Source organism: Heptranchias perlo, chromosome 10 (assembly GCF_035084215.1).
Source record: "Heptranchias perlo isolate sHepPer1 chromosome 10, sHepPer1.hap1, whole genome shotgun sequence".
In the NCBI taxonomy this organism is placed as follows: Eukaryota; Metazoa; Chordata; class Chondrichthyes; order Hexanchiformes; family Hexanchidae; genus Heptranchias; species Heptranchias perlo.
Window position 1 is genome coordinate 8,640,476 of NC_090334.1, and position 25,268 is coordinate 8,665,743.

Here is a 25,268-nt window from a genome sequence, read left to right on the forward strand (position 1 = left end):
GATCATAGTTCGGGGATACTATCGCGCGTCGTTCGGTGATATTATCGCGTGTCGTTCGGTGATATTATCGCGTGTTGTTCGGGGATATTATCGATCGTCGTTCGGGGATATTATCGCGCGTCGTTCGTGGATATTATCGATCGTCGTTCGGGGATATTATCGCGCGTCGTTCGTGGATATTATCGCGTGTCGTTCGGGGATATTATCGATCGTCGTTCGGGGATATTATCGCGCGTCGTTCGTGGATATTATCGATCGTCGTTCGGGGATATTATCGCGCGTCGTTCGTGGATATTATCGCGTGTCGTTCGGGGATATTATCGATCGTCGTTCGATGATATTATCGATCATAGTTCGGGGATACTATCGCGCGTCGTTCGGTGATATTATCGCGTGTCGTTCGGTGATATTATCGCGTGTTGTTCGGGGATATTATCGATCGTCGTTCGGTGATATTATCGCGCGTCGTTCGTGGATATTATCGATCGTCGTTCGGGGATATTATCGCGCGTCATTCGTGGATATTATCGATCGTCGTTCGATGATGTTATCGATCGTTGTTCGGTGATATTATCGCGTGTCGTTCGGGGATATTATCGATCGTCGTTCGGGGATATAATCGCGTGTCGTTCGGGGATATTATCGATCGTCGTTCGGGGATATTATCGCGCGTCGTTCGGGGATATTATCGCGTGTCGTTCGGGGATATTATCGCGCATCGTTCAGTGATGTTATCATGTGTTGTTCGGTGATATTATCGATCATAGTTCGGTGATATTATCGATCGTCGTTCGGGGGTATTATCGCATGTCGTTCGGGGATATTATCGATCGTTGTTCAGTGATATTATCGATCATTGTTTGGTGATATTATCGATCATTGTTCGGTGATATTATCGATCGTCGTTCGGCGATATTATCGCGCGTCGTTCGGTGACATTATCACGCATTGTTCTGTGATATTATCGATCGTTGTTTCGGGGATATTATTGCACGTCGTTCAGGGATATTATTGCGCATTGTTCTGTGATATTATCGATCGTTGTTCGGGGATATTATTGCACGTCGTTCAGGGATATTATCGCATGTCGTTCAGGGATATTATCGCATGTCGTTCAGGGATATTATCGCATGTCGTTCGGTGATATTATCGCATGTCATTCGGTGATGTTATCGCATGTCGTTCGGGGATATTATCGATCGTCATTTGGTGATATTATCGCGTGTCGTTTGGGGATATTATCGATCATCGTTCGGGGATATTATCACGTGTCGTTCGGTGATATTATCGATCGTCGTTCGGTGATATTATCGGGCGTCGTTCGGTGATATTATCGATCGTCGTTCGGGAAAATTATCGATCGTCATTCGGATATTATCGCGCGTCGTTCGGTGATATTATTGATCATCGTTCAGGGATATTATCGCGTGTCGTTCTGGGATATTATCGATTGTCGTTCGGTGATATCGCGTGTCGTTCGGTGATATTATCGCATGTCGTTCGGGGATATTATCGATCATAGTTCGGGGATACTATCGCGCGTCGTTCGGTGATATTATCGCGTGTCGTTCGGTGATATTATCGCGTGTTCGGGGATATTATCGATCGTCGTTCGGTGATATTATCGCGTGTTGTTCGGGGATATTATCGATCGTCGTTCGGGGATATTATCGCGCGTCGTTCGTGGATATTATCGATCGTCGTTCGGGGATATTAACGCGCGTCGTTCGTGGATGTTATCGATCGTCGTTCGATGATGTTATCGATCGTCGTTCGGTGATATTATCGCGCGTCGTTCGTGGATATTATCGATCGTCGTTCGATGATGTTATCGATCGTCGTTCGGTGATATTATCGATCGTCGTTCGGGGATATTATCGATCGTCGTTCGGTGATATTATCGCGTGTTGTTCGGGGATATTATCGATCGTCGTTCGGGGATATTATCACGCGTCGTTCGTGGATATTATCGATCGTCGTTCGATGATGTTATCGATCATCGTTCGGTGATATCGATCGTCGTTCGGGGATATTATCGATCGTCGTTCGGGGATATTATCGCGCGTCGTTCGGGGATATTATCGATCATCGTTCGTGGATATTATCGATCGTCGTTCGGGGATATTATCGATCGTCGTTCGGTGATATTATCGCGTGTCGTTCGGGGATATTATCGATCGTCATTTGGTGATATTATCGCGTGTCGTTTGGGGATATTATCGATCATCGTTCGGGGATATTATCGCGTGTCGTTCGGTGATATTATCGATCGTCGTTCGGTGATATTATCGATCGTCGTTCGGTGATATTATCGCGTGTCGTTCGGTGATATTATCGATCATCGTTCAGGGATATTATCGCGTGTCGTTCTGGGATATTATCGATTGTCGTTCGGTGATATCGCGTGTCGTTCGGTGATATTATCGCATGTCGTTCAGGGATATTATCGATCATAGTTCGGGGATACTATCGCGCGTCGTTCGGTGATATTATTGCGTGTCGTTCGGTGATATTATCGATCGTCGTTCGGGGATATTATCGATCGTCGTTCGGTGATATTATCGCGTGTTGTTCGGGGATATTATCGATCGTCGTTCGGGGATATTATCGCGCGTCGTTCGTGGATATTATCGATCGTCGTTCGGGGATATTAACGCGCGTCGTTCGTGGATATTATCGATCGTCGTTCGATGATGTTATCGATCGTCGTTCGGTGATATTATCGCGCGTCGTTCGTGGATATTATCGATTGTCGTTCGATGATGTTATCGATCGTCGTTCGGTGATATTATCGATCGTCGTTCGGGGATATTATCGCGCGTCGTTCGGGGATATTATCGATCATCGTTCGTGGATATTATCAATCGTCGTTCGGGGATATTATCGATCGTCGTTCGGTGATAATATCGCGCGTCGTTCGGGGATATTATTGCGTGTCGTTCGGTGATATTATCGATCATCGTTCGGGGATATTATCGCGTGTCGTTCTGGGATATTATCGATCGTCGTTCGGGGATATTGTGTGTCGTTTGTGATATTATCGATCATCATTTGGGGATATTATCGCGTGTCGTTTGGTGATATTATCGAACGTCGTTCGGGGATATTATCGCGCGTCGTTCGGGGATATTATCGATCGTCGTTCGGGGATATCATCGCGTGTCGTTCGGTGATATTATCGCGTGTCGTTCGGTGATATCGCGTGTCGTTCGGTGATATTATCGCGTGTCGTTCGGTGATATTATCGCATGTCGTTCGGGGATATTATCGATCATAGTTCGGGGATACTATCGCGCGTCGTTCGGTGATATTATCGCGTGTCGTTCGGTGATATTATCGCGTGTTGTTCGGGGATATTATCGATCGTCGTTCGGGGATATTATCGCGCGTCGTTCGTGGATATTATCGATCGTCGTTCGGGGATATTATCGCGCGTCGTTCGTGGATATTATCGCGTGTCGTTCGGGGATATTATCGATCATAGTTCGGGGATACTATCGCGCGTCGTTCGGTGATATTATCGCGTGTCGTTCGGTGATATTATCGCGTGTTGTTCGGGGATATTATCGATCGTCGTTCGGTGATATTATCGCGCGTCGTTCGTGGATATTATCGATCGTCGTTCGGGGATATTATCGCGCGTCATTCGTGGATATTATCGATCGTCGTTCGATGATGTTATCGATCGTTGTTCGGTGATATTATCGCGTGTCGTTCGGGGATATTATCGATCGTCGTTCGGGGATATTATCGCGTGTCGTTCGGGGATATTATCGATCGTCGTTCGGGGATATTATCGGGCGTCGTTCGGGGATATTATCACGTGTCGTTCGGGGATATTATCGCGCATCGTTCAGTGATGTTATCATGTGTTGTTCGGTGATATTATCGATCATAGTTCGGTGATATTATCGATCGTCGTTCGGGGGTATTATCGCATGTCGTTCGGGGATATTATCGATCGTTGTTCAGTGATATTATCGATCATTGTTCGGTGATATTATCGATCATTGTTCGGTGATATTATCGATCGTCGTTCGGCGATATTATCGCGCGTCGTTCGGTGACATTATCACGCATTGTTCTGTGATATTATCGATCGTTGTTTCGGGGATATTATTGCACGTCGTTCAGGGATATTATTGCGCATTGTTCTGTGATATTATCGATCGTTGTTCGGGGATATTATTGCACGTCGTTCAGGGATATTATCGCATGTCGTTCAGGGATATTATCGCATGTCGTTCAGGGATATTATCGCATGTCGTTCGGTGATATTATCGCATGTCATTCGGTGATGTTATCGCATGTCGTTCGGGGATATTATCGATCGTCATTTGGTGATATTATCGCGTGTCGTTTGGGGATATTATCGATCATCGTTCGGGGATATTATCGCGTGTCGTTCGGTGATATTATCGATCGTCGTTCGGTGATATTATCGGGCATCGTTCGGTGATATTATCGATCGTCGTTCGGGAAAATTATCGATCGTCATTCGGGGATATTATCGCGCGTCGTTCGGTGATATTATTGATCATCGTTCAGGGATATTATCGCGTGTCGTTCTGGGATATTATCGATTGTCGTTCGGTGATATCGCGTGTCGTTCGGTGATATTATCGCATGTCGTTCGGGGATATTATCGATCATAGTTCGGGGATACTATCGCGCGTCGTTCGGTGATATTATCGCGTGTCGTTCGGGGATATTATCGATCGTCGTTCGGTGATATTATCGCGTGTTGTTCGGGGATATTATCGATCGTCGTTCGGGGATATTATCGCGCGTCGTTCGTGGATATTATCGATCGTCGTTCGGGGATATTAACGCGCGTCGTTCGTGGATGTTATCGATCGTCGTTCGATGATGTTATCGATCGTCGTTCGGTGATATTATCGCGCGTCGTTCGTGGATATTATCGATCGTCGTTCGATGATGTTATCGATCGTCGTTCGGTGATATTATCGATCGTCGTTCGGGGATATTATCGATCGTCGTTCGGTGATATTATCGCGTGTTGTTCGGGGATATTATCGATCGTCGTTCGGGGATATTATCGCGCGTCGTTCGTGGATATTATCGATCGTCGTTCGATGATGTTATCGATCATCGTTCGGTGATATTATCGATCGTCGTTCGGGGATATTATCGATCGTCGTTCGGGGATATTATCGATCGTCGTTCGGGGATATTATCGATCGTCGTTCGGTGATAATATCGCGTGTCGTTCGGGGATATTATCGATCGTCATTCGGGGATATTATCGCGTGTCGTTCTGGGATATTATCGATCGTCTTTCGGGGATATTATCGATCGTCGTTCGGGGATATTATCGCGTGTCGTTCGGGGATATTATCGATCATCGTTATGGGATATTATCGATCGTCGTTCGGGGATATTATCGTGTGTCGTTCGGGGATATTATCGATCATCGTTCTGGGATATTATCGATCGTCGTTCGGGGATATTATCGATCGTCGTTCGGTGATATTATCGCGTGTCGTTCTGGGATATTATCGATCGTCTTTAGGGGATATTATCGATCGTCGTTCGGGGATATTATCGCGTGTCGTTCGGGGATATTATCGATCGTCGTTCGGGGATATTATCGTGTGTCGTTCGGGGATATTATCGATCATCGTTCTGGGATATTATCGATCGTCGTTCGGGGATATTATCGATCGTCGTTCGGTGATATTATCGCATGTCGTTCGGGGATATTATCGATCGTCGTTCGGGGATATTATCGCGTGTCGTTCGGTGATATTATCGATCGTCGTTCGGTGATATCGCGTGTCGTTCGGTGATGATATCGCATGTCGTTCGGGGATATTATCGATCATAGTTCGGGGATACTATCGCGCGTCGTTTGGTGATATTATCGCATGTCGTTCGGTGATATCATCGCGCGTCGCTCGGGGATATTATCGCGCGTCGTTTGGGGATATTATCGCGCATCATTCAGTGAGATTATCGTGTGTTGTTCGGTGATATTATCGATCATCGTTCGGTGATATTATCGATCGTCGTTCGGGGATATTATCGCGTGTCGTTCGGGGATATTGTCGATCGTTGTTCGGTGATATTATCGATCATTGTTCGGTGATATTATCACGCGTCGTTCGGTGACATTATCGCGCATTATTCTTTGATATTATCGATCGTTGTTTCGGGGATATTATTGCACGTCGTTCAGGGATATTATTGCGCATTGTTCTGTGATATTATCGATCGTTGTTCGGGGATATTATTGCACGTCGTTCAGGGATAATATCACATGTCGTTCGGTGATATTATCGCATGTCATTCGGTGATGTTATGGCATGTCGTTCAGGGATATTATCGCATGTCGTTCGGGGATATTATCGCATGTCATTCGGTGATGTTATGGCATGTCGTTCAGGGATATTATCGCATGTCGTTCGGTGATATTATCGCATGTCATTCGGTGATATTATCGCATGTCGTTCAGGGATATTATCGCATGTCATTCGGTGATGTTATGGCATGTTGTTCAGGGATATTATCGCATGTCATTCGGTGATATTATCGCATGTCATTCGGTGATGTTATTGCATATCATTCGGTGATATTATCGCATGTCGTTCGGGGATATGTTCGATCGTCATTTGGTGACATCATCGCATGTCATTCAGGGATATTATCGCGTGTCGTTTGGGGATATGTTCGATCGTCATTTGGTGATATTATCGCATGTCATTCGGTGATATTATCGCATGTCATTCGGTGATGTTATTGCATATCATTCGGTGATATTATCGCGTGTCGTTTGGGGATATGTTCGATCGTCATTCGGTGATGTTATCGCATGTCGTTCGGGGATATGTTCGATCGTCATTTGGTGATATTATCGTGTGTCGTTTGGGGATATTATCGATCATCGTTCGGGGATATTATCGCGTGTCGTTCGGTGATATTATCGATCGCCGTTTGGGAAAATTATCGATCGTCGTTCGGTGATATTATCGATCATCGTTCAGGGATATTATCGCGTGTCGTTCTGGGATATTATCGATCGTCGTTCGGTGATATCGCGTGTCGTTCTGGGATATTATCGATCATCGTTCGGGGATATTATCGCGCGTCGTTCGGGGATATTATCGCGTGTCGTTCGGGGATATTATCGATCATCATTCGGGGATATTATCGATCGTCGTTCGGGGATATCATCGCGCGTCGTTCGGGGATATCATCGCGCGTCGTTCGGGGATATTATCGCGCATCGTTCAGTGATATTATCGTGTGTTGTTCAGTGATATTATCGGTCATCGTTCGGTGATATTATCGATCGTCATTCGGTGATGTTATGGCATGTCGTTCAGGGATATTATCGCATGTCGTTCGGTGATATTATCGCATGTCATTCGGTGATGTTATTGCATATCATTCGGTGATATTATCGCATGTTGTTCGGGGATATGTTCGATCGTCATTTGGTGATATCATCGCATGTCATTCAGGGATATTATCGCGTGTCGTTCGGGGATATGTTCGATCGTCATTCGGTGATATTATTGCATGTCATTCGGTGATATTATCGCATGTCATTCGGTGATATTATCGCATGTCGTTCGGGGATATGTTCGATCGTCATTTGGTGATATTATCGCGTGTCGTTTGGGGATGTTATCGATCATCGTTCGGGGATATTATCGCGTGTCGTTCGGTGATATTATCGATGGCCGTTTGGGAAAATTATCGATCGTCATTCGGGGATATTATCGCGCGTCGTTCGGTGATATTATCGATCGTCGTTCGGTGATATTATCGATCGTCGTTCGGGGATATTATCGCGTGTCGTTCGGTGATATTATCGATCATCGTTCAGGGATATTATCGCGTGTCGTTCTGGGATATTATCGATCGTCGTTCGGTGATATTATCGCGTGTCGTTCTGGGATATTATCGATCGTCGTTCGGGGATATTATCGCGCGTCGTTCGGGGATATTATCGTGTGTCGTTCGGGGATATTATCGTGTGTCGTTCGGGGATATTATCGATCATCATTCGGGGATATTATCGATCGTCGTTCGGTGATATTATCGCGCGTCGTTCGGGGATATCATCGCGCGTCGTTCGGGGATATTATCGCGCATCGTTCAGTGATATTATCGTGTGTTGTTCAGTGATATTATCGGTCATCGTTCGGTGATATTATCGATCGTCGTTCGGGGATATTATCGCGTGTCGTTCGGGGATATTATCGATCGTTGTTCGGTGATATTATCGATCATTGTTCGGTGATATTATCGATCGTCGTTCGACGATATTATCGCACGTCGTTCGGTGATATTATCGCGCATTGTTCTGTGATATTATCGATCGTTGTTCAGGGATATTATTGCCTGTCGTTCGGGGATATTATCGCATGTCGTTCGGTGATATTATCGCATGTCGTTCGGGGATATTATCGATCATAGTTCGGTGATATTATCGCGTGTTGTTCGGTGATATTATCGATCGTCGTTCGGGGATATTATCGCGCGTCGTTCGGGGATATTATCGATCGTCATTCGGTGATAATATCGCGCGTCGTTTGGGGATGTTATTGATCGTTGTTCGGGGATATTATCGATCGTCGTTCGGGGATATTATCGATCATCGTTCGGTGATATTATCGCGCGTCCTTCGGTGATATTATCGATCGTCGTTCGGGGATATTATCGATCGTCGTTCGGTGATATTATCGATCGTCGCTCGGTGATATTATCGCGCCTCCTTCGGTGATATTATCGATCGTCGTTCGAGGATATTATCGATCGTCGTTCGGGGATATTATCGATCGTCGTTCGATGATATTATCGCGCGTCCTTCGGGGATATTATCGCGCGTCCTTTGGGGATATTATCGCGCGTCCTTCGGGGATATTATCGCGTGTTGTTCAGTGGTATTACCGCGCGTCGTTCAGTGATATTGTCGTGCTTCGTTCGGGGATATTACCGCACGTTGTTCGGTGATATTGTCGCGTGTCGTTTGGTGATATTATCGCACGTCGTCCGGTGATATTATCGATCATCGTTCGGGGATGTTGTCGCGCGTGGCTCGGGGATCTGTTATTTAATAAAGATTATTAGTGATTACTGAGGAAATGTTTCACAGTTCTGAGTTGTACAGACCAGGAATGTCTGGGTTCGGTCCCCAGTCCGTATTGACTGCTAGCATTTATTACCCATCCCTAGTTGCCTTGGAGAAGGTGGTGGTGAGCCGCCTTCTTAAACTGCTACAGTCCGTGTGGTGAAGGTGTTCCCACAGTGAGCGGTTTGATACAACTGAGTGGCCACTTGAGAGGGCTGTTAAGATTCAACCACGTCGGTGTGGGACTGGAGTCACATATAGGCCGTGCTGACAGGAAGCATGTGTAAATTAAAATTGAAGGAACCTTTTATTTCTTGAACTGCCTTATCCAAACACGTAGTGACGATGTGTAACCGTCTCTCGCCCTCTCTAGGTCTGTAGGTACATTCGCCCGTGCTTTAGACTGCAGTAGTTCAGTGAGACAGCCCAGTTTACACATGAGTGCCGCAGCCGCCTCCAGGGATATCACCCAGGTAAGAAACGGCATGTGGCAGCACACTGTGTACAGTGTCTCCCTGTCGCTCCTTGTGTTGACTGTATTTTCCACAGATTGCCTGTGGTCTTGGCCGACACATCTCCTCACCTCACAGTGTTCATCTCGATTAGTAGTGTCAGCCGTGGCTCAGTGGGTAGCACTCTCGCCTCGGAGTTAGAAGGTCACTGGTTCAGAGTCCAACTCCAGAGACTTGAGCACATAATCTAGACTAATGCTCCAGCGCAGTACTGAGGGAGAGCTGCACTGTCAGAGGTGCCTTCTTTCGGATGAGACATTAAATTGAGGCCCCATCTGCCCTCTCAGGTGGACGTATAAGACCCCATGGCCACTATTTGAAGAAGAGCAGGGGAGTTCTCCCTTGTGGCCTAGACAATATTTATCCCTCAACCAACATCACTATAACAGATTATCTGGTCATTATCATATTGCTGTTTGTGGGATCTTGCTGTGTATAAATTGGCTGCTGCTGTTTCCTACATTGCAACAGTGACGACAATTCAAAAAGTACTTCCTTAGCTGTGAAGCGCTTTGAGATGTCCTGAGGCGCGATAGAAGTGCAGTTATTTTTATCTGTGCAACAGCGGGCAAAATCCGGTGACTCTTATCCGGGTAGATTTTAAATCCAGGCCCAAAACGGATGAACAGCGGGCAGAACACCTGCCTGCTGTCCATCCGAAACTAGCTCCACCCCGAAGGCCAGGCCTGATTCCAGTGCTCGCTCCGAACGGGCATCCCGCTGCAGCTCGCCGGCTTCCAATATCGGGTGGTCCAGAGGCTGACTCGGCTGGCAGGAGAGTCGGTCGGGGAGTTGCGGGGGGTGAGGGGGAGAACTGATCAGGGGCGGGGGGGAGCGCACCCGCCGCGCATTCGGCCCAGTTGTCCCTCGAGCTTGCAATGGGGTCCTGCGTGCATCATCGGACGCCCACATGCCATAATGAGGTTCACACCTGAATCAGGCGGGCACCTGGGCCGCCTATGGGAAGGCCCCGTAAGTATGGTGGAGGAGCAGGATTGTTGGTGGGGGGGCTGAAAACAGATATTTTAACTCCGCCACTCCCCCTCAACCACCCGTGCGATCCACAATTTCCACCAGGCATCGAGTTAAAATCGGCTCACACTCTTTCTGAGATTAAATTCCTCTTTTTTCCTCCTCCACTCTGTTTTATCTCCCCTTGTCCTGAACTGTGCACCCCCAGACTCTCCGAGCCCAAGAGCCCTGCACCCCGGTGGCTGCTCAGAGACGAACAGCAGCAGTCCAACATAACTTCCCCCAGCCCTGTCGGAAAGAAGAACCAGGATTCTTGGTCTTAAATGTGTCAGCTATTAAAGAGAGGCCAAGGTTTAAAATGGGTTCCCAGTGGGAAAAGACCAATTACTGTTTCTGATGTCAGTGGACGATCACTCAGCATGTTTGTACCACACTCCGCTCCCTGAAGTTTTAACCGATGCTTTAGCCCCATTTTTTTTTTGTGCTCATCAAGGTGAGGAATGTTAGTGCTGGAGATGGAACTCTTCCCATTTTAGACATCCATGTCAGAGCTCCTTCTACACTGTCTCATCAAACACTCCCAGATCAGGTACAGCCCGGGTTAGCTACAACAACAACTTGCAATTATTTAGCGCATTTAATGTAGTAAAACATCCCAAGGTGCTTCACAGGAACATTTTCAAACAAAATTTGACACCGAGCCACATGAGGAGGTACTAGGACAGATGACCAAAAGCTTAGTCAAAGAGGAAAATTTTAACTGTTCAGTTCCATTCGCAACCCCTCAAATAATGAAGCAGTCCGAGCCCGCATGCAGCAAGACCTGGGCAACATCCCGGCTTGGGCTGATAAGTGGCAAGTAACATTCGCGCCAAACAAGTGCCAGGCAATAACCATCTCCAACAAGAGAGAGTCTAACCACCACCCCTTGACATTCAACGGCATTACCATCGCCGAATCCCCCACCATCAACATCCTGGGGGTCACCATTGACCAGAAACTTAACTGGACCAGCCACATAAATACAGGTCAGAGGCTGGGTATTCTCCCCAAAGCCTTTCCACCATCTACAAGGCACAAGTCAGGAGTGTGTTGAATACTCTCCACTTGCCTGGATGAGTGCAGCTCCAACAACACTCAAGAAGCTCAACACCATCCAGGACAAAGCAGCCCACTTGATTGGCACCCCATCCACTACCCTAAACATTCATTCCCTTCACCACTGGCGCACCGTGGCTGCAGTGTGTACCATCCACAGGATGCACTGCAGCAACTCGCCAAGGCTTCCTCGACAGCACCTCCTGAACCCGCGACCTCTACCACCTAGAAGGACAAGGACAGCAGGCATATGGGAACAACACCACCTGCACATTCCCCTCCAAGTCACACACCATCCCAACTTGGAAATGTATTGCCGTTCCTCCATCGTCGTTGGGTCAAAATCCTGGAATTTCCTTCCTAACAGCACTGTGGGAGAACCTTCACCACACGGACTGCAGCGGTTCAAGAAGGCAGCTCACCACCACCTTCTTAAGGACAATTAGGGATGGGCAATAAATGCCGGCCTTGCCAGCGACGCCCACATCCCATGAACGAATAAAAAATCATTTTTAAGGAGCGTCTTAAAGGAGGAGAGAGAGGTAGAGAGACGGAGAGGTTTAGGGAGGGAATTCCAGAGCTTAGGGCCTAGGCAGCTGAAGGCACAGCTGCCAATGATGGAGCGGCTAAAATCGGGGATGCACAAGAGGCAAGAATTGGAGGAGTGCAGAGATCTTGGAGGGTTGTAGGGCTGGAGGAGGTTACGGAAATAGGGAGGGGCGAGTCCATGGAGGGATTTGAAAACAAAAATGAGGATTTTAAAGTCGAGCTGTTCCCAGACTAGGAGCCAGTGTAGGTCAGCGAGCCCAGGGGTGATGGAAGAATGGGATTTGGTGCGAGTTAGGATACGGGCAGCAGAGTTTTGGATGAGCTCAAGTTTATGGAGGGTGGAAGATGGGAGGCTGGCCAGGAGACCACAGGAATAGTCCAGTCTGGAGGTAACAAAGGAATGGATGAGGGTTTCAGCAGCAGATGAGCTGAGGCAGGGGTTGAGACGGGCGATGATACAAAGGTGGAAGTAGGAGGTCTTGGTCTCGGAGCGGATATGTGGTCAGAAGCTCGGCTCAGGGTCTGATATGAGTTCAAGGTTGCGAACGGTCTGGTTCAGCCTCAGACAATGGCCAGGGAGAGGGATAGAGCCATGGCTAGGGAATGGAGTTTGCTGCAGTGGCTTCGGTCATCCCAATATTTAGCATTAGTTGGAGGAAATTTTTGCTCATCGGACAAGCAGTGTGACAAATGAGGGACAGTGGAGGGGTCGAGCGAGGTGGTTGTGAGGTAGAGCTGGGTGTCGTCAGCGTACATGTGGAATCTGACGTCATGTTTTTGGATGATGTCGCTGAGGGGCAGCCATGTAGATGAGAAATAGGAGAGGGCCAAGGATAGATCCTTGGGGGACTCCAGAAGTAACGGTCCGGGAGCGGGAAGAGAAGCCATTGCAGAGTAAAGCTCCCTCTACATTGTCCCATCAAACACTCCAAGGACAGGTACAGCACGGGTTAGATGCAGAGTAAATCTCCCTCTACACTGTCCCATCAAACACTCCCAGGGCAGGTACAGCATGGGTTAGATACAGAGTAAAGCCCCTTCTACTCTGCCCCATCAATGTGCCTCAATCCCAGCCTCAGATGAGCACTTCCCACTGCACTTCTCATTTCCCACCCCGCCCACTGTGTCAAATGACAATCAGTTTTGTGCTGTAGGTCCAGACCCACTCAGAACTGGATTGGGATGGCCCAAACTTTAAAATAGATGGGTTCACACCTCCGTTATAATAGCAGGCAGGTGAATGTCATAGGCGTGCGTTCAGCATTCATCCCCTAATACCACAAACAATCATAACTAGAACCTTGAGAAAATGTGGAATATGAAATAGCCATTCAGCTCATCGAACCGTCTCCTCCCAGGGGCCGTGTACCATCTGCACTATCTCAGGCTCTAAACAGCCCATTTAATTAAGCAAATTTAATTTCATCCTTTCTTTTCAAGCTTGTTGGTGTCCCGCATTCTATGGCTTTGGCTTGTCACCAAGGTTTCTCCATTTAAAAGGAAAGCTCCTGAGGGAATATAATGTGTAAATAGTCCCTGATTCCCAAAGTTAATCAAGCAGAATCGCAGGCTATTTATTCATTCTCACGTCTCCACTGTTCAGCCTGCCCGAGTCCCCTCCATCTGCTCTCACCTGACGCCTATCCCTTCAAAGACCCCGGCACTCAATTCTCTCCAGCCATTCCTTCCGGGGTCCCCTCTGGCCATTCCTTCCAGGGTCCCCTCTGGCCATTCCTTCCGGGGTCCCCTCTGGCCATTCCTTCCGGGGCCCCCTCTGGCCATTCCTTCCGGAGTCCCCTCTGGCCATTCCTTCCGGGGTCTCCTCTGGCCATTCCGTCCAGGGTCCCCTCTGGCCATTCCTTCCGGGGTGCCCTCTGGCCATTTCTTCCGGAGTCCCCTCTGGCCATTCCTTCCGGGGTTCCCTCTGGCCATTCCTTCCGGGGTTCCCTCTGGCCATTCCGTCTGGAGTCCCCTCTGGCCATTCCTTTCGGGGTCCCCTCTGGCCATTCCTTTCGGGGTCCCCTCTGGCCATTCCTTTCGGGGTCCCCTCTGGCCATTCCTTCCGGGGACCCCTCTGGCCATTCCTTCCGGGGTCCCCTCTGGCCATTCTGTCCTGGGCCCACTCTGACCATTCCTTCCAGGGTCCCCTCTGGCCATTTCTTCCGGGGTTCCCCTCTGGCCATTTCTTCCGGGGTTCCCCTCTGGCCATTCCGTCCGGGGCCCCATCTGGCCATTCCTTCCGGGGCCCCCTCTGGCCATTCCTTCCGGGGCCCCCTCTGGCCAGTCCGTCTGGGGCCCCCCTCTGGCCATTCCTTCTGGGTCTCCTCTGGCCATTCAGCCCAGGCCGCCCATCCACCCACTCTGTCCTTGGTTCTCCCAGCTGTTCCCACCCGACTCCCTTCCACTGCTCCTGTCTTGAGCCCCCTTCCCTCTGCTCTAGCCACTGCCATTCAACTTCACCAGTCAATCCTTACTTGTTCTCGTGATGTGGGCAAGGGTAATGTCTCATGCACTGCACATCATTAATTGCCCTGTGGTGCTGGAGGGTCTTCTCCTTGAACCCGGGTAGCCCTCGAGGTGACAGCGTTCCCACGATGGTCCTAGGTAAAGAATTCCAGGATATTGATCCAGTGACGATGAAGGAATGGTGGTATACATCCAAGTCGGGAGCGTGTTCCCAAGATTTTACTTCTCGATGGTAGACATCGGGAGGCTGGGAGGTGCTGCCGAAGTAACCTTGGTGAGTTGCTGCGCATATCTTGTAGATCATACACGCTGCAGCCACTGTGGGAGGGGATGGGGGGGTGGTAGATACTGAGTCCAGTGGCAGGGACACTAATCAAGCGAACTGCTCTGTCCTGGATGGTGTCGAGCTTCTTGAATGTTGTTGTGGCTGCCCGCATCCAGGCAAGTGGAGAGTATCCTATCACACTCCTGACGTGTGCCTTGTGGATGATGGAGAGGCTTTGAGGGGTCAGGAGGTGAGCCACTCATTGCAGAATACCCAGCCTCTGCCCTGCTCTTGTAGCCACGGTGTTGATAAGACTGGTCCAGTTCAGCATCTGGTCATTAATGATGTTGATGGTGGAGGACTTGGATGAAGGTTGAAAGGAGAGATGACTGAGCTTCTCTTGTTCAAGATGGTCATTTACCTGGCACTTATGGCACGAAGACCACTTGTCAGCCCAAACCCACATGTTATCCAGGCCCTGGAGTCTGGCATGGGCCAACGCATGAGTCGCTGTATAGTGGAGTTATGTGACTACCTATCAACAAGTTACTACTTGGGATTAAGGCACCTCTAAGTACCCTTATTGTAGATAAAGGAAGGAAAGGTCTGGACTTATATAGCGCCTTTCACAACCTCAGGACATCCCAAAGCACTTTGCAGCCAATTAAATATTTTTGAAGTGTAGTCACTGCTGTAATGTAGGAAACAAAGCAGCCAATTTGCAGACAGCAAGATCCCACAAAAAGCAGTGAGATACATGATCGGATAATCTGCTTTTAGGTGTTGGTTGAGGGATAAATGTTGGCCGGGACACCGGGGAGAACTCCCCGGCTCTTCTTCAAATAATGCAATGGGTTCTTCTACATCCACCTGTGAGAGCAGACGGGGACTCAGTTCAACATCCCTTAGAGGCTGAGACAGGAGAAATTATAATAGGGAGTAAGGAAATGGCAGAGACGTTAAACAAATATTTTGCATCCGTCTTCACAGTAGAAGACACAAAAAACATACCAGAAAAAGTGGGGAACCAAGGGTCTAATGAGAGTGAGGAATTTAAAGTAATTAAGATTGGTAAAGAAAAATTACTGGAGAAATTAATGGGACTAAAAGCTGACAAATCCTCCGACCTGATGGCCTACATCCTAGGGTTTTAAAAGAGGTGGCTGCAGAAATAGTGGATGCATTGGTTTTGATCTTACAGAATTCCCTAGATTCTAGAACGGTCCCCGTGGATTGGAAGGTAGCAAATGTAACCCCGCTATTCAAGAAAGGAGGGAGAGAGAAAACAGGGAACTACAGGCCAGTTAGCCTGACATCAGTAGTTGGGAAAATGCTGGAATCCATTATTAAGGTCGTGGTAAAAGGGCACTTAGAAAATCGTAATATGATTAGGCAGAGTCAACATGGTTTTATGAAAGGGAAATCGTATTACAGGGTTTTTCGAGGCTGTAACTAGCGGGGTAGATAAGGAGGAACCAGTGGATGTAGTATATTTGGATTTTCAAAAGGCATTCAATAAGGTGCCACATAAGAGGTTGTTACACAAGATTAGGGCTCATGGGATTGGGGGTAATATATTAGTGTGGAAAACTCACATTAATGTGGTCTTTATAGTTTTCCACAGTAGTCAGAAGGATTTGGATGTCCTTGTATATGAATCACAGAAAGTTAACATGCAGATGCAGGAAGCAATTAGGAAGGCAAATAGTACATTAGCCTTTATTGCATGGGGGTTGGAGTATAAGAATTAGGAGGTCTTTCTGCAGTCTTTCTGGTGAGACCACACCTGGAGTACTGTGTCCAATTTTGTTCTCCTTACCTAAGGAAGGATATACTTGCCTTAGAGGGGGTGCAACAAAGGTTCACTAGATTGATTCCTGGGATGAGAGGGTTGTCCTGTGAGGAGAGATTGAGTCGAATGGGCCTATATTCTCTGGAGTTTAGAAGAATGAGAGGTGATCTCATTGAAACTAATGAGATGCTGAGAGGCTGTTTCTCCTGGCTGGACAGTGTAGAACTAGGGGGCATAGTCTCAAGATAAGGGGTCGGCCGTTTAGGACCAAGATGAGGAAAATTTCTTCACTCAGAGGGTTGTGAATCTTTGGAATTCTCTACCCCAGAGGGCTGTGGATGCTCAGTCGTTGAGTATATTCAAGATTGAGATCAATGGATATTTGGACACTAAAGGAATTAGGCAGGGAAGTGGAGTTGAGGTAGAAGATCAGCCATTATCTTATTGAATGGCAGAGTAGGTTCAAGTATGGCCTACTCCTGCTCCTATTTCTTATGTCCTAACCTCATCTAAAAGACAGCACCTCCAACAGTGCAGCACTCCCTCAGTACTGTATGGATGTGTCAGCCTAGATTATGTGCTGAAGTCGCTGGAGTGGGATTTGAGCCCATAACCTTCTGACTCCAAGGCAAAGAGTGCTACCCACTGAGCCACGACTGACACTTAAAATTGGTAAACAGCAATAATTGTGAAACACGTGTCATAAAATCTTCACACTCTTTCTGTCTATTGGGAAAGAAGGGGTGACTGAAGGGAAGCACTTGAAAATATTTATAACTGTCTTTTATTGGAGATGGGGAATGGGTATCTCTTCAAGCTCCCATTTACCTTACACACGGTGAAGAGGAGCAGTCACTCAGGCAGTTTGTGAAGTTTTATTCAAGACCAGTCTCACTTGTCTCTTTTCCCCTCCCCTCCCCCCCTTTCTCTTAATCGCCAGTTTCATGCCATGGACACCTTGTACAAAAGCACCTACGGGGTTTCGCAGGCCATCTCTGCGCTGGTCCCACAGGGCGGGCCGGTGCTCTGTCGAGACGAAATGGAGGAGTGGTCTGCTTCGGAGGCCAACCTGTTCGAAGAAGCGCTGGAGAAGTACGGCAAGGACTTCGACGACATCCAGCAGGATTTTGTAAGTAGCGCAACGGTGCGAGAGATGTGAGATGGTCTTATTCCCCTCTGAGCAGCAGCTCAGGTATAAATTACCTCCACGAATGTGTGTTTGGCAGGCACCTGGTGAGCAGTATTAATGATGTACAGTTAAAGGTGCATAGGAACAGGAGGAGGCCATTCAGCCCCTTGAGCCTGTTCTGCCACTCAGTGAGATCATTGCTGATCTGTATCCTAACTCCATCCACCCGCCTTAGCTCAGTCTCCCTTAATACCCTCGGCTAGCAAAAATCTATCGATCTGAGATTTAAAATTATTAATTGAGCTAGCATCTACTGCTCTTTGTGGGAGAGTGTTCCACACTTCTACCACCCTTTGTGTGAAGAAGTGTTTCCTAACTTCTCTCCTGAATGGCCTGGCTCTGAGTTTAAGGTTATCTCCCCTTGTCCCAGACTCCCCCACCAGCAGAAAAAGTTTCTCTCCATCTATCCTATCACTTCCTTTCAAAATCCTAAAAATCTCAATCAAATCACCCCTTAACCTTCTATATTCCAGGGAATACACGCCTAGTTTATGTAATCTCTCCTTATGATCTAACCCTTGGAGCCCTGGTAACATTCTGGTGAATCTGCACTACACTCCTTTCAAGGCCAATATATCCTTTCTAAGGTGCGGTGCCCAGAACTGCACACAGTATTCCAGATGTGGTCTAACCAGGGCTTTGTATAGCTGTAACAAAACTTCCTCCCCTTTATATTCTAGCCCTCTAGTTATAAAGGCTAACATTCTATTAGCCTTTTTGATTATTTTTTGTACCTGACCACTACATTTTCGTGATCTGTGTACATGGACCCCTAAATCTCTTTGGACCTCCACTGTTCCAGCTTTTCACCATTTGAAAAATACTCGGATCTATCCTCTTTTGGTCCAAAATAGATGACCTCACACTTATCTGCATTGAAATCCATCTGCCACAGTTTTGCCCACTCACTTAATCTATCAATGCCCCTTTGTAATTTTATGATGTCAATATATGTGATGTACAATAACAGTGCCAGGTCCATAGAAACAGGAGTAGAAAAATCAAGGGGAAGCGAGATAGGGGAGAAAGGAATAGAAGGATGTGCTAATAGGGTTAGATGAAGAGGGGTGGGAGGAGGCTTGTGTGGAGCATAAACACTGGCATAGACCTGTTGGGCCGAATGGCCTGTTTCTGTGCTGTAAAATTCTCTGTAATTCTGCCCCTCTATCCTATCCTGCCCTTTGGTGAGATAATGGCTGATCTGCACCTCAACTCCATTTACCCACCTTTGATCCATATCCCTCGATTCCCTTACCCAACAAAACTCTATCAATCTCAATATTAATGATGTAGAGTGACAGCGCCTGGCAGGCTCTGTTCAACAACAATGAAATTTAACAACATTTTTCATTTGACGTGTTTCCCAGTTACCCTGGAAGTCGTTGACCAGCATCGTAGAGTATTACTACATGTGGAAAACCACTGACCGATACGTGCAGCAGGTAACCATCACATACTCACCGATTGCTTCTTTAGTTTTTAAGATGGCCTTGTAGTTTTCTGTAATCTTGGGTGAGTGTGATACTAGTTTGTGCCTGCGTCAGCTCCTCTTCAGAGCAAACTGTTTCAGACAAGCGCTTGCTGCTGTAGGGAGTCAGTCAGTGTGCTCCTGCATCTCCAATTTCTAACTTTTAAGCAAGCGATTTACTAAATAGACTCGCTGATTCCCAGTGGCATTGCTCGTGGGTAATCTGGAACACGGACGTCATGTTTCGCTGTTAACCTGGCCTGTGCCTTTAAGGCCGCAGCTTTAATATGAAAATCCAGGAAATTGCGGATGCTTATAAACTGCTGAGACTTATTGAAGGGCAGATGTAACTGGTTATAAATATCAGGCCCCAGTCCAATGACTGGCTCTCTTTCTATGTTTTTTTTAATATATGGTGGTTTTGTATCTGTAACAAAGTGACACATTGAAGTGTGTCGGGTGCATTTATCTGTATATTAAACTTGTGTAGGGTGCACACTTCCTGTCCACAAACCTTACTTCCTGTTGTTACACTTTTGTATCAGCGTTGCCGTGTCAACATTTCCCATTCAGTTTTGCCACGTCAACAGTCACACTGTAGTTGCTGGCTCTGGCCACTTGGTGGCTCTGTGGAGTGAATTTCTGAAGTCTTATCTCCCAAATCAACTGCCATCTTGTGTGTATATAAAAAACTTATATTGGTAATTAACTGTGAGCAACGCCACAGGCAGTTTACTAATCTATAACAAGGTGTCATAGGTTTGAAGCCTGATGGGTACAAGTATAACAATGTGTGAGAGGTCTACACATATATAACAAAGTTTGGTACGGGTGTGAAGTGTAACCAAGGGGGTGATCTTCACATAACTCGCGCGGTGGGAAACTGAGGGGATCAGATCAGCTACCCGTTTCGCACCCCCACCTGAATTTACTTACCATTGAAATCAATGTGGTATTGCTGACAGTCAGTTTACTGTATTCTAAGAACAGGATTGTTATACCATATAATGCATTATTCTTCTGCTGAGATGAAGATGCGTCCAATTAAAACCACAAAATCTAATTGCTGGTAAATAACCCACTGGAAAAAGGTCATTCAGAGTTTAATTGCTCTTCAGGCTGAAGGCCTTCTTAAAAGTGTGATTGTTATGGTGAATTAAGAGGCTGCAGACTATGTGGCTTGGCATCTTCTATCACTAGGGAGTTCCTCTGTACATTGCAGATGACCGTCCGTTTCTGCTCAGCTTTCTTGTTTGAATTGTGATATGTTATCAGATAAATAGGGAGGCCAGGATTTTAATTCTCTAGCAGCGACACCTCCTCACCCAGCTTCCCCGCCGCCCCCCCCCCTCCCCCCACAAGGTGTGGCAGGGCTGTACTTCTGCTCGGGCTCCTCATTCAACACCGACCGTGGCAAATTCCCCGGATGCACCAATTCTGAATCTTCTGGGAGGAATGCCGACGGGGTTTCTCGCTGCGCTGGGGAGCTCATCACACGAGGCGTTTGGAAGCTTCCTGCCACCGTCGGACTCTGGCGGCTGCGGCAGCTTGAAGGGTCCGGGCTGGCACCAGGCCAGAAGGAAGCGCCTGGTGTCTGCGGGTCACTGGCAGTAAGGGAGACCGGATTCAGCGCCCGCGGCAAGTCGGTTAATTTTAAAATGGCCGCCGGTGGCCTTAGCGACGCTGTTCCTTGCGGACTTCGTTAGCGCCCAGCATCGCTATAGCGACAGTGATGGAAATTACAACATGCGACGTCACACCCTACGTCCTGGTGTAAGTAGATGGTGGCGGATAATTCGGTGTAGGCTAAAACAGATGGGAGACCTGCCGTAACGAGACCCCTGACCCACCGTCAACAGTCCCACCCAGTTCTGTCAGAAAACTGGCAGGACCTCAGAGGAGCCTCTGCCCTGCGGGGCCTTTCTTTTGAACTGGATCGAGACCACACAAACTCATTTCACGAAGACCCTTACAGTTAACACAGTGGGAAACCTTCGGCCCATTAGTCTGGGCCGGATTTGACCCTTGTTTCCAGAGGTGAAAGGAGATTGTGCCAATTCCCTACTCCATCCAGACCCTTGCTTTGCCAAATGGTTTTATTTAAATGCCCCCACCCCCCACGAAATTGAAGTCTTTCCTTTTGGTCTGTGTGAGCCAGCAGATACAAGGTCTTGTGTTTTAAGTCAGGGTACGGATAGATATCAGGTGAAGTGTTAGTAGTTTATCTGTGGGTATTACCTCTGACCTCTCACTGTCTTTCACTTAGAAACGTCTGAAAGCGGCTGAAGCAGAAAGCAAACTGAAGCAAGTGTACATCCCTAACTAGTAAGCATTCCTTTTCTGCATCATATAGGCCTCGCCTTCTCAGCTGTGTCCAACCGAGTCACTTGTGAAACGTCAAAATGTTTCTGTCCGAGCCCCTGTCGGCCCCGGTCCGAGCCCCTGTCGGCCCCGGGCGGTGCCCCTGTCGGCCCCGGGCGGTGCCCCTGTCGGCCCCGGTCCGAGCCCCTGTCGGCCCCGGGCGGTGCCCCTGTCGGTCTCGGTCTGAGCCCCTGTCGGCCCCGGTCCGAGCCCCTGTCGGCCCCGGTCCGAGCCCCTGTCGGCCCCGGTCCGAGCCCCTGTCGGCCCCGGGCGGTGCCCCTGTCGGTCTCGGTCCGAGCCCCTGTCGGTCTCGGTCCGAGCCCCTGTCGGCCCCGGTCCGAGCCCCTGTCGGCCCCGGTCCGAGCCCCTGTCGGCCCCGGGCGGTGCCCCTGTCGGCCCCGGGCGGTGCCCCTGTCGGCCTCGGTCTGAGCCCCTGTCGGCCCCGGTCCGAGCCCCTGTCGGCCCCGGGCGGTGCCCCGTCGGTCTCGGTCCGAGCCCCTGTCGGCCCCGGTCCGAGCCCCTGTCGGCCCCGGTCCGAGCCCCTGTCGGCCCCGGGCGGTGCCCCTGTCGGCCCCGGTCCGAGCCCCTGTCGGCCCCGGTCCGAGCCCCTGTCGGCCCCGGTCCGAGCCCCTGTCGGCCCCGGGCGGTGCCCCTGTCGGCCCCGGGCGGTGCCCCTGTCGGCCCCGGGCGGTGCCCCTGTCGGCCCCGGTCCGAGCCCCTGTCGGCCCCGGGCGGTGCCCCTGTCGGCCCCGGTCCGAGCCCCTGTCGGCCCCGGTCCGAGCCCCTGTCGGCCCCGGTCCGAGCCCCTGTCGGCCCCGGGCGGTGCCCCTGTCGGCCCCGGTCCGAGCCCCTGTCGGCCCCGGTCCGAGCCCCTGTCGGCCCCGGTCCGAGCCCCTGTCGGCCCCGGTCCGAGCCCCTGTTGGTCTGGGTCCATGCCTCTGTCTCCCTCCCTCACTCTCTTTCTAACCAGCAATTACTGTCCATTGTTTGACAGGGAGGATCTATTACGTTTATGGGCCATCTTAACTCCATATATCACTAATTTGATGAGTGTGTCATAGAGCTGCTGTGAACATTTATCTCTGAATTTATACCTCATCACCAATGGCAGAACAACCACAACGTGCATTTATATAGCGCCTTTAAACACAGGCCTACATCCCAAGTTACTTCACAGAGGCCTAAAATGAACACTAAGCCAAAGAAGGAGATCTTAGGATGGTCTTAAAGGAGGAGAGAGAGGTATAAAGGCAGAGGGTTTTCAAAATAAAAACAGAAAATGCTGGAAGTACTCAGCAAGTCAGGCAGCATCTGTGGAGAAAGAAACAGTTAACACTTCAGAATTGACGAAAGGGCATCGACCTGAAACGTTCAAATGGGACTGGTGTGGGATAAGAAAAGGGGCAGCAGAGTTTTGGATGAACTGAAGTTTACGGAAAGCGGATGACAGGAGGACGGCCAGGAGAGCATTAGAATCGTCGAGTCTGGAGGTGGCAGAGTGCATGGATGAGGGTTTCAGAGGGAGATGAGCTCAGTTTCGGAGGTGGAAGTGCACGCTCTGTGACAGAGAGGATACGGGTTTGGAAACTCAGCTCGGTGTAGAATAGGATATCGAGGTTACGAGCAGTCTAGTTCAGCCCGAAATGGGGCTAGGGAGGGAGATGGCACTGGTGAGAAGGGTAGAGAGTTAGTGGTGGGGGCCGAAGACAGTGGCTTTGTTCTTCCCAATGTTTAACTGGAGGAAATTGGAGATTATTTAAGGCAGGATGTCGGAAAACCTGACTGACAACACGGAGGCAGCGGAGGAGTCAAGAGAGGTGGCAGAGGTAGAGCTCTAGAGGAAGAGGCCATGAATGATCACAGAGCAGTACTGGCAGAGGCCTAAAAGCTATGCTGCATGTGGGAGATCTAAGCCTGGGTGATAGAGAATTCAATCACACACTAAGTGCCAGCTTGGTTCAGTGCTCAGAAGGTTGTGGGTTCAAGCCCCACTACAAGACCTGAGCACATCATCCAGGCTGACACTCCAGTGCTGCACTGAGGGAGGGACGGGCACTGAGGGAGAGGCGGGAACTGAGGGAGAGGCAGGCACTGAGGGAGGGCAGCACTGAGTGAGGGGTGTGCACTGAGGGAGAGGCGGGCACTGAGGGAGAGGTGGGCACTGAGGGAGGGCAGCACTGAGGGAGGGCAGCACCGAGGGAGAGGCGAGCACTGAGGGAGGGCAGCACCGAGGGAGAGGCGGGCACCGAGGGAGGGCAGCACCGAGGGAGTACTCCCTGCCTTTTCAGATGTTATTTGAACCGATGCCCCGTCTGTCTGTTCAGGTGGAAGTCAAAGATCCCATGGCACTATTCAAGGAACAGGGAGTTGTCCTGGCCGACATTTCTCACTCAACCAACACCACTACAAAAGAAAAAGCAGGTTGTCTGGTCACTTGCTGTTTGTGGGACCTTGCTGTATGCAATTGCCAAAATAAGACCTCAAAAAAGTAACCATGATGTGGAGATGCCGGTGATGGACTGAGGTGGACAAATGTAAGGAGTCGCACAACACCAGGTTATAGTCCAACAGTTTTATTTGAAATCACAAGCTTTCGGAGCTTTGCTCCTTCGTCAGGTTTCTCCTTCATCACACCTGACGAAGGAGAAAAGCTCCGAAAGCTTGTGATTTCAAATAAAGCTGTTGGACTATAACCTGGTGTTGTGCGACTCCTTACATTCAAAAAAGTAAATAATTGCTTGTAAAGTACTTTGGGACGTCCTGAGAACATGCTATATAAATGAAAGTTGTCCTTTGTCCAGCTGGTTTGCCCCTGTGTGTGTGAGCTGGTTTGCCCCTGTGTGTGAGCTGGTTTGCCCCTGTGTGTGTGAGCTGGTTTGGCCCTGTGTGTGTGAGCTGGTTTGCCCCTGTGTGTGAGCTGGTTTGCCCCTGTGTTTGTGAGCTGGTTTGCCCCTGTGTGTGTGAGCTGGTTTGGCCCTGTGTGTGTGAGCTGGTTTGCCCTGTGTGTGTGAGCTGGTTTGGCCCTGTGTGTGTGAGCTGGTTTGCCCCTGTGTGTGTGAGCTGGTTTGGCCCTGTGTGTGTGAGCTGGTTTGGCCCTGTGTGTGTGAGCTGGTTTGCCCTGTGTGTGTGAGCTGGTTTGGCCCTGTGTGTGAGCTGGTTTGGCCCTGTGTGTGTGAGCTGGTTTGGCCCTGTGTGTGTGAGCTGGTTTGCCCTGTGTGTGTGAGCTGGTTTGGCCCTGTGTGTGTGAGCTGGTTTGCCCCTGTGTGTGTGAGCTGGTTTGCCCCTGTGTGTGTGAGCTGGTTTGCCCCTGTGTGTGTGAGCTGGTTTGCCCTGTGTGTGAGCTGGTTTGCCCCTGTGTGTGTGAGCTGGTTTGGCCCTGTGTGTGTGAGCTGGTTTGGCCCTGTGTGTGTGAGCTGGTTTGCCCTGTGTGTGAGCTGGTTTGGCCCTGTGTGTGTGAGCTGGTTTGGCCCTGTGTGTGTGAGCTGGTTTGCCCTGT

The 25,268-nt window shown here is 49.2% G+C and overlaps 1 protein-coding gene across 2 annotated transcripts in view; it reads left to right on the top strand.

Moving 5' to 3' along the window:
- The window catches only part of mta1 (metastasis associated 1), a 236,745-nt gene that overhangs the window by 141,555 nt on the left and 69,922 nt on the right, over positions 1-25,268 (top strand). For both annotated transcript variants that reach the window (XM_067991195.1, XM_067991197.1), the window contains exons 8-11: positions 9,474-9,573; positions 17,695-17,883; positions 19,311-19,385; positions 21,678-21,736. In XM_067991195.1, coding sequence (XP_067847296.1) covers positions 9,474-9,573; positions 17,695-17,883; positions 19,311-19,385; positions 21,678-21,736 — 423 coding nt within the window. The remainder of the gene's footprint in view (positions 1-9,473; positions 9,574-17,694; positions 17,884-19,310; positions 19,386-21,677; positions 21,737-25,268) is intronic.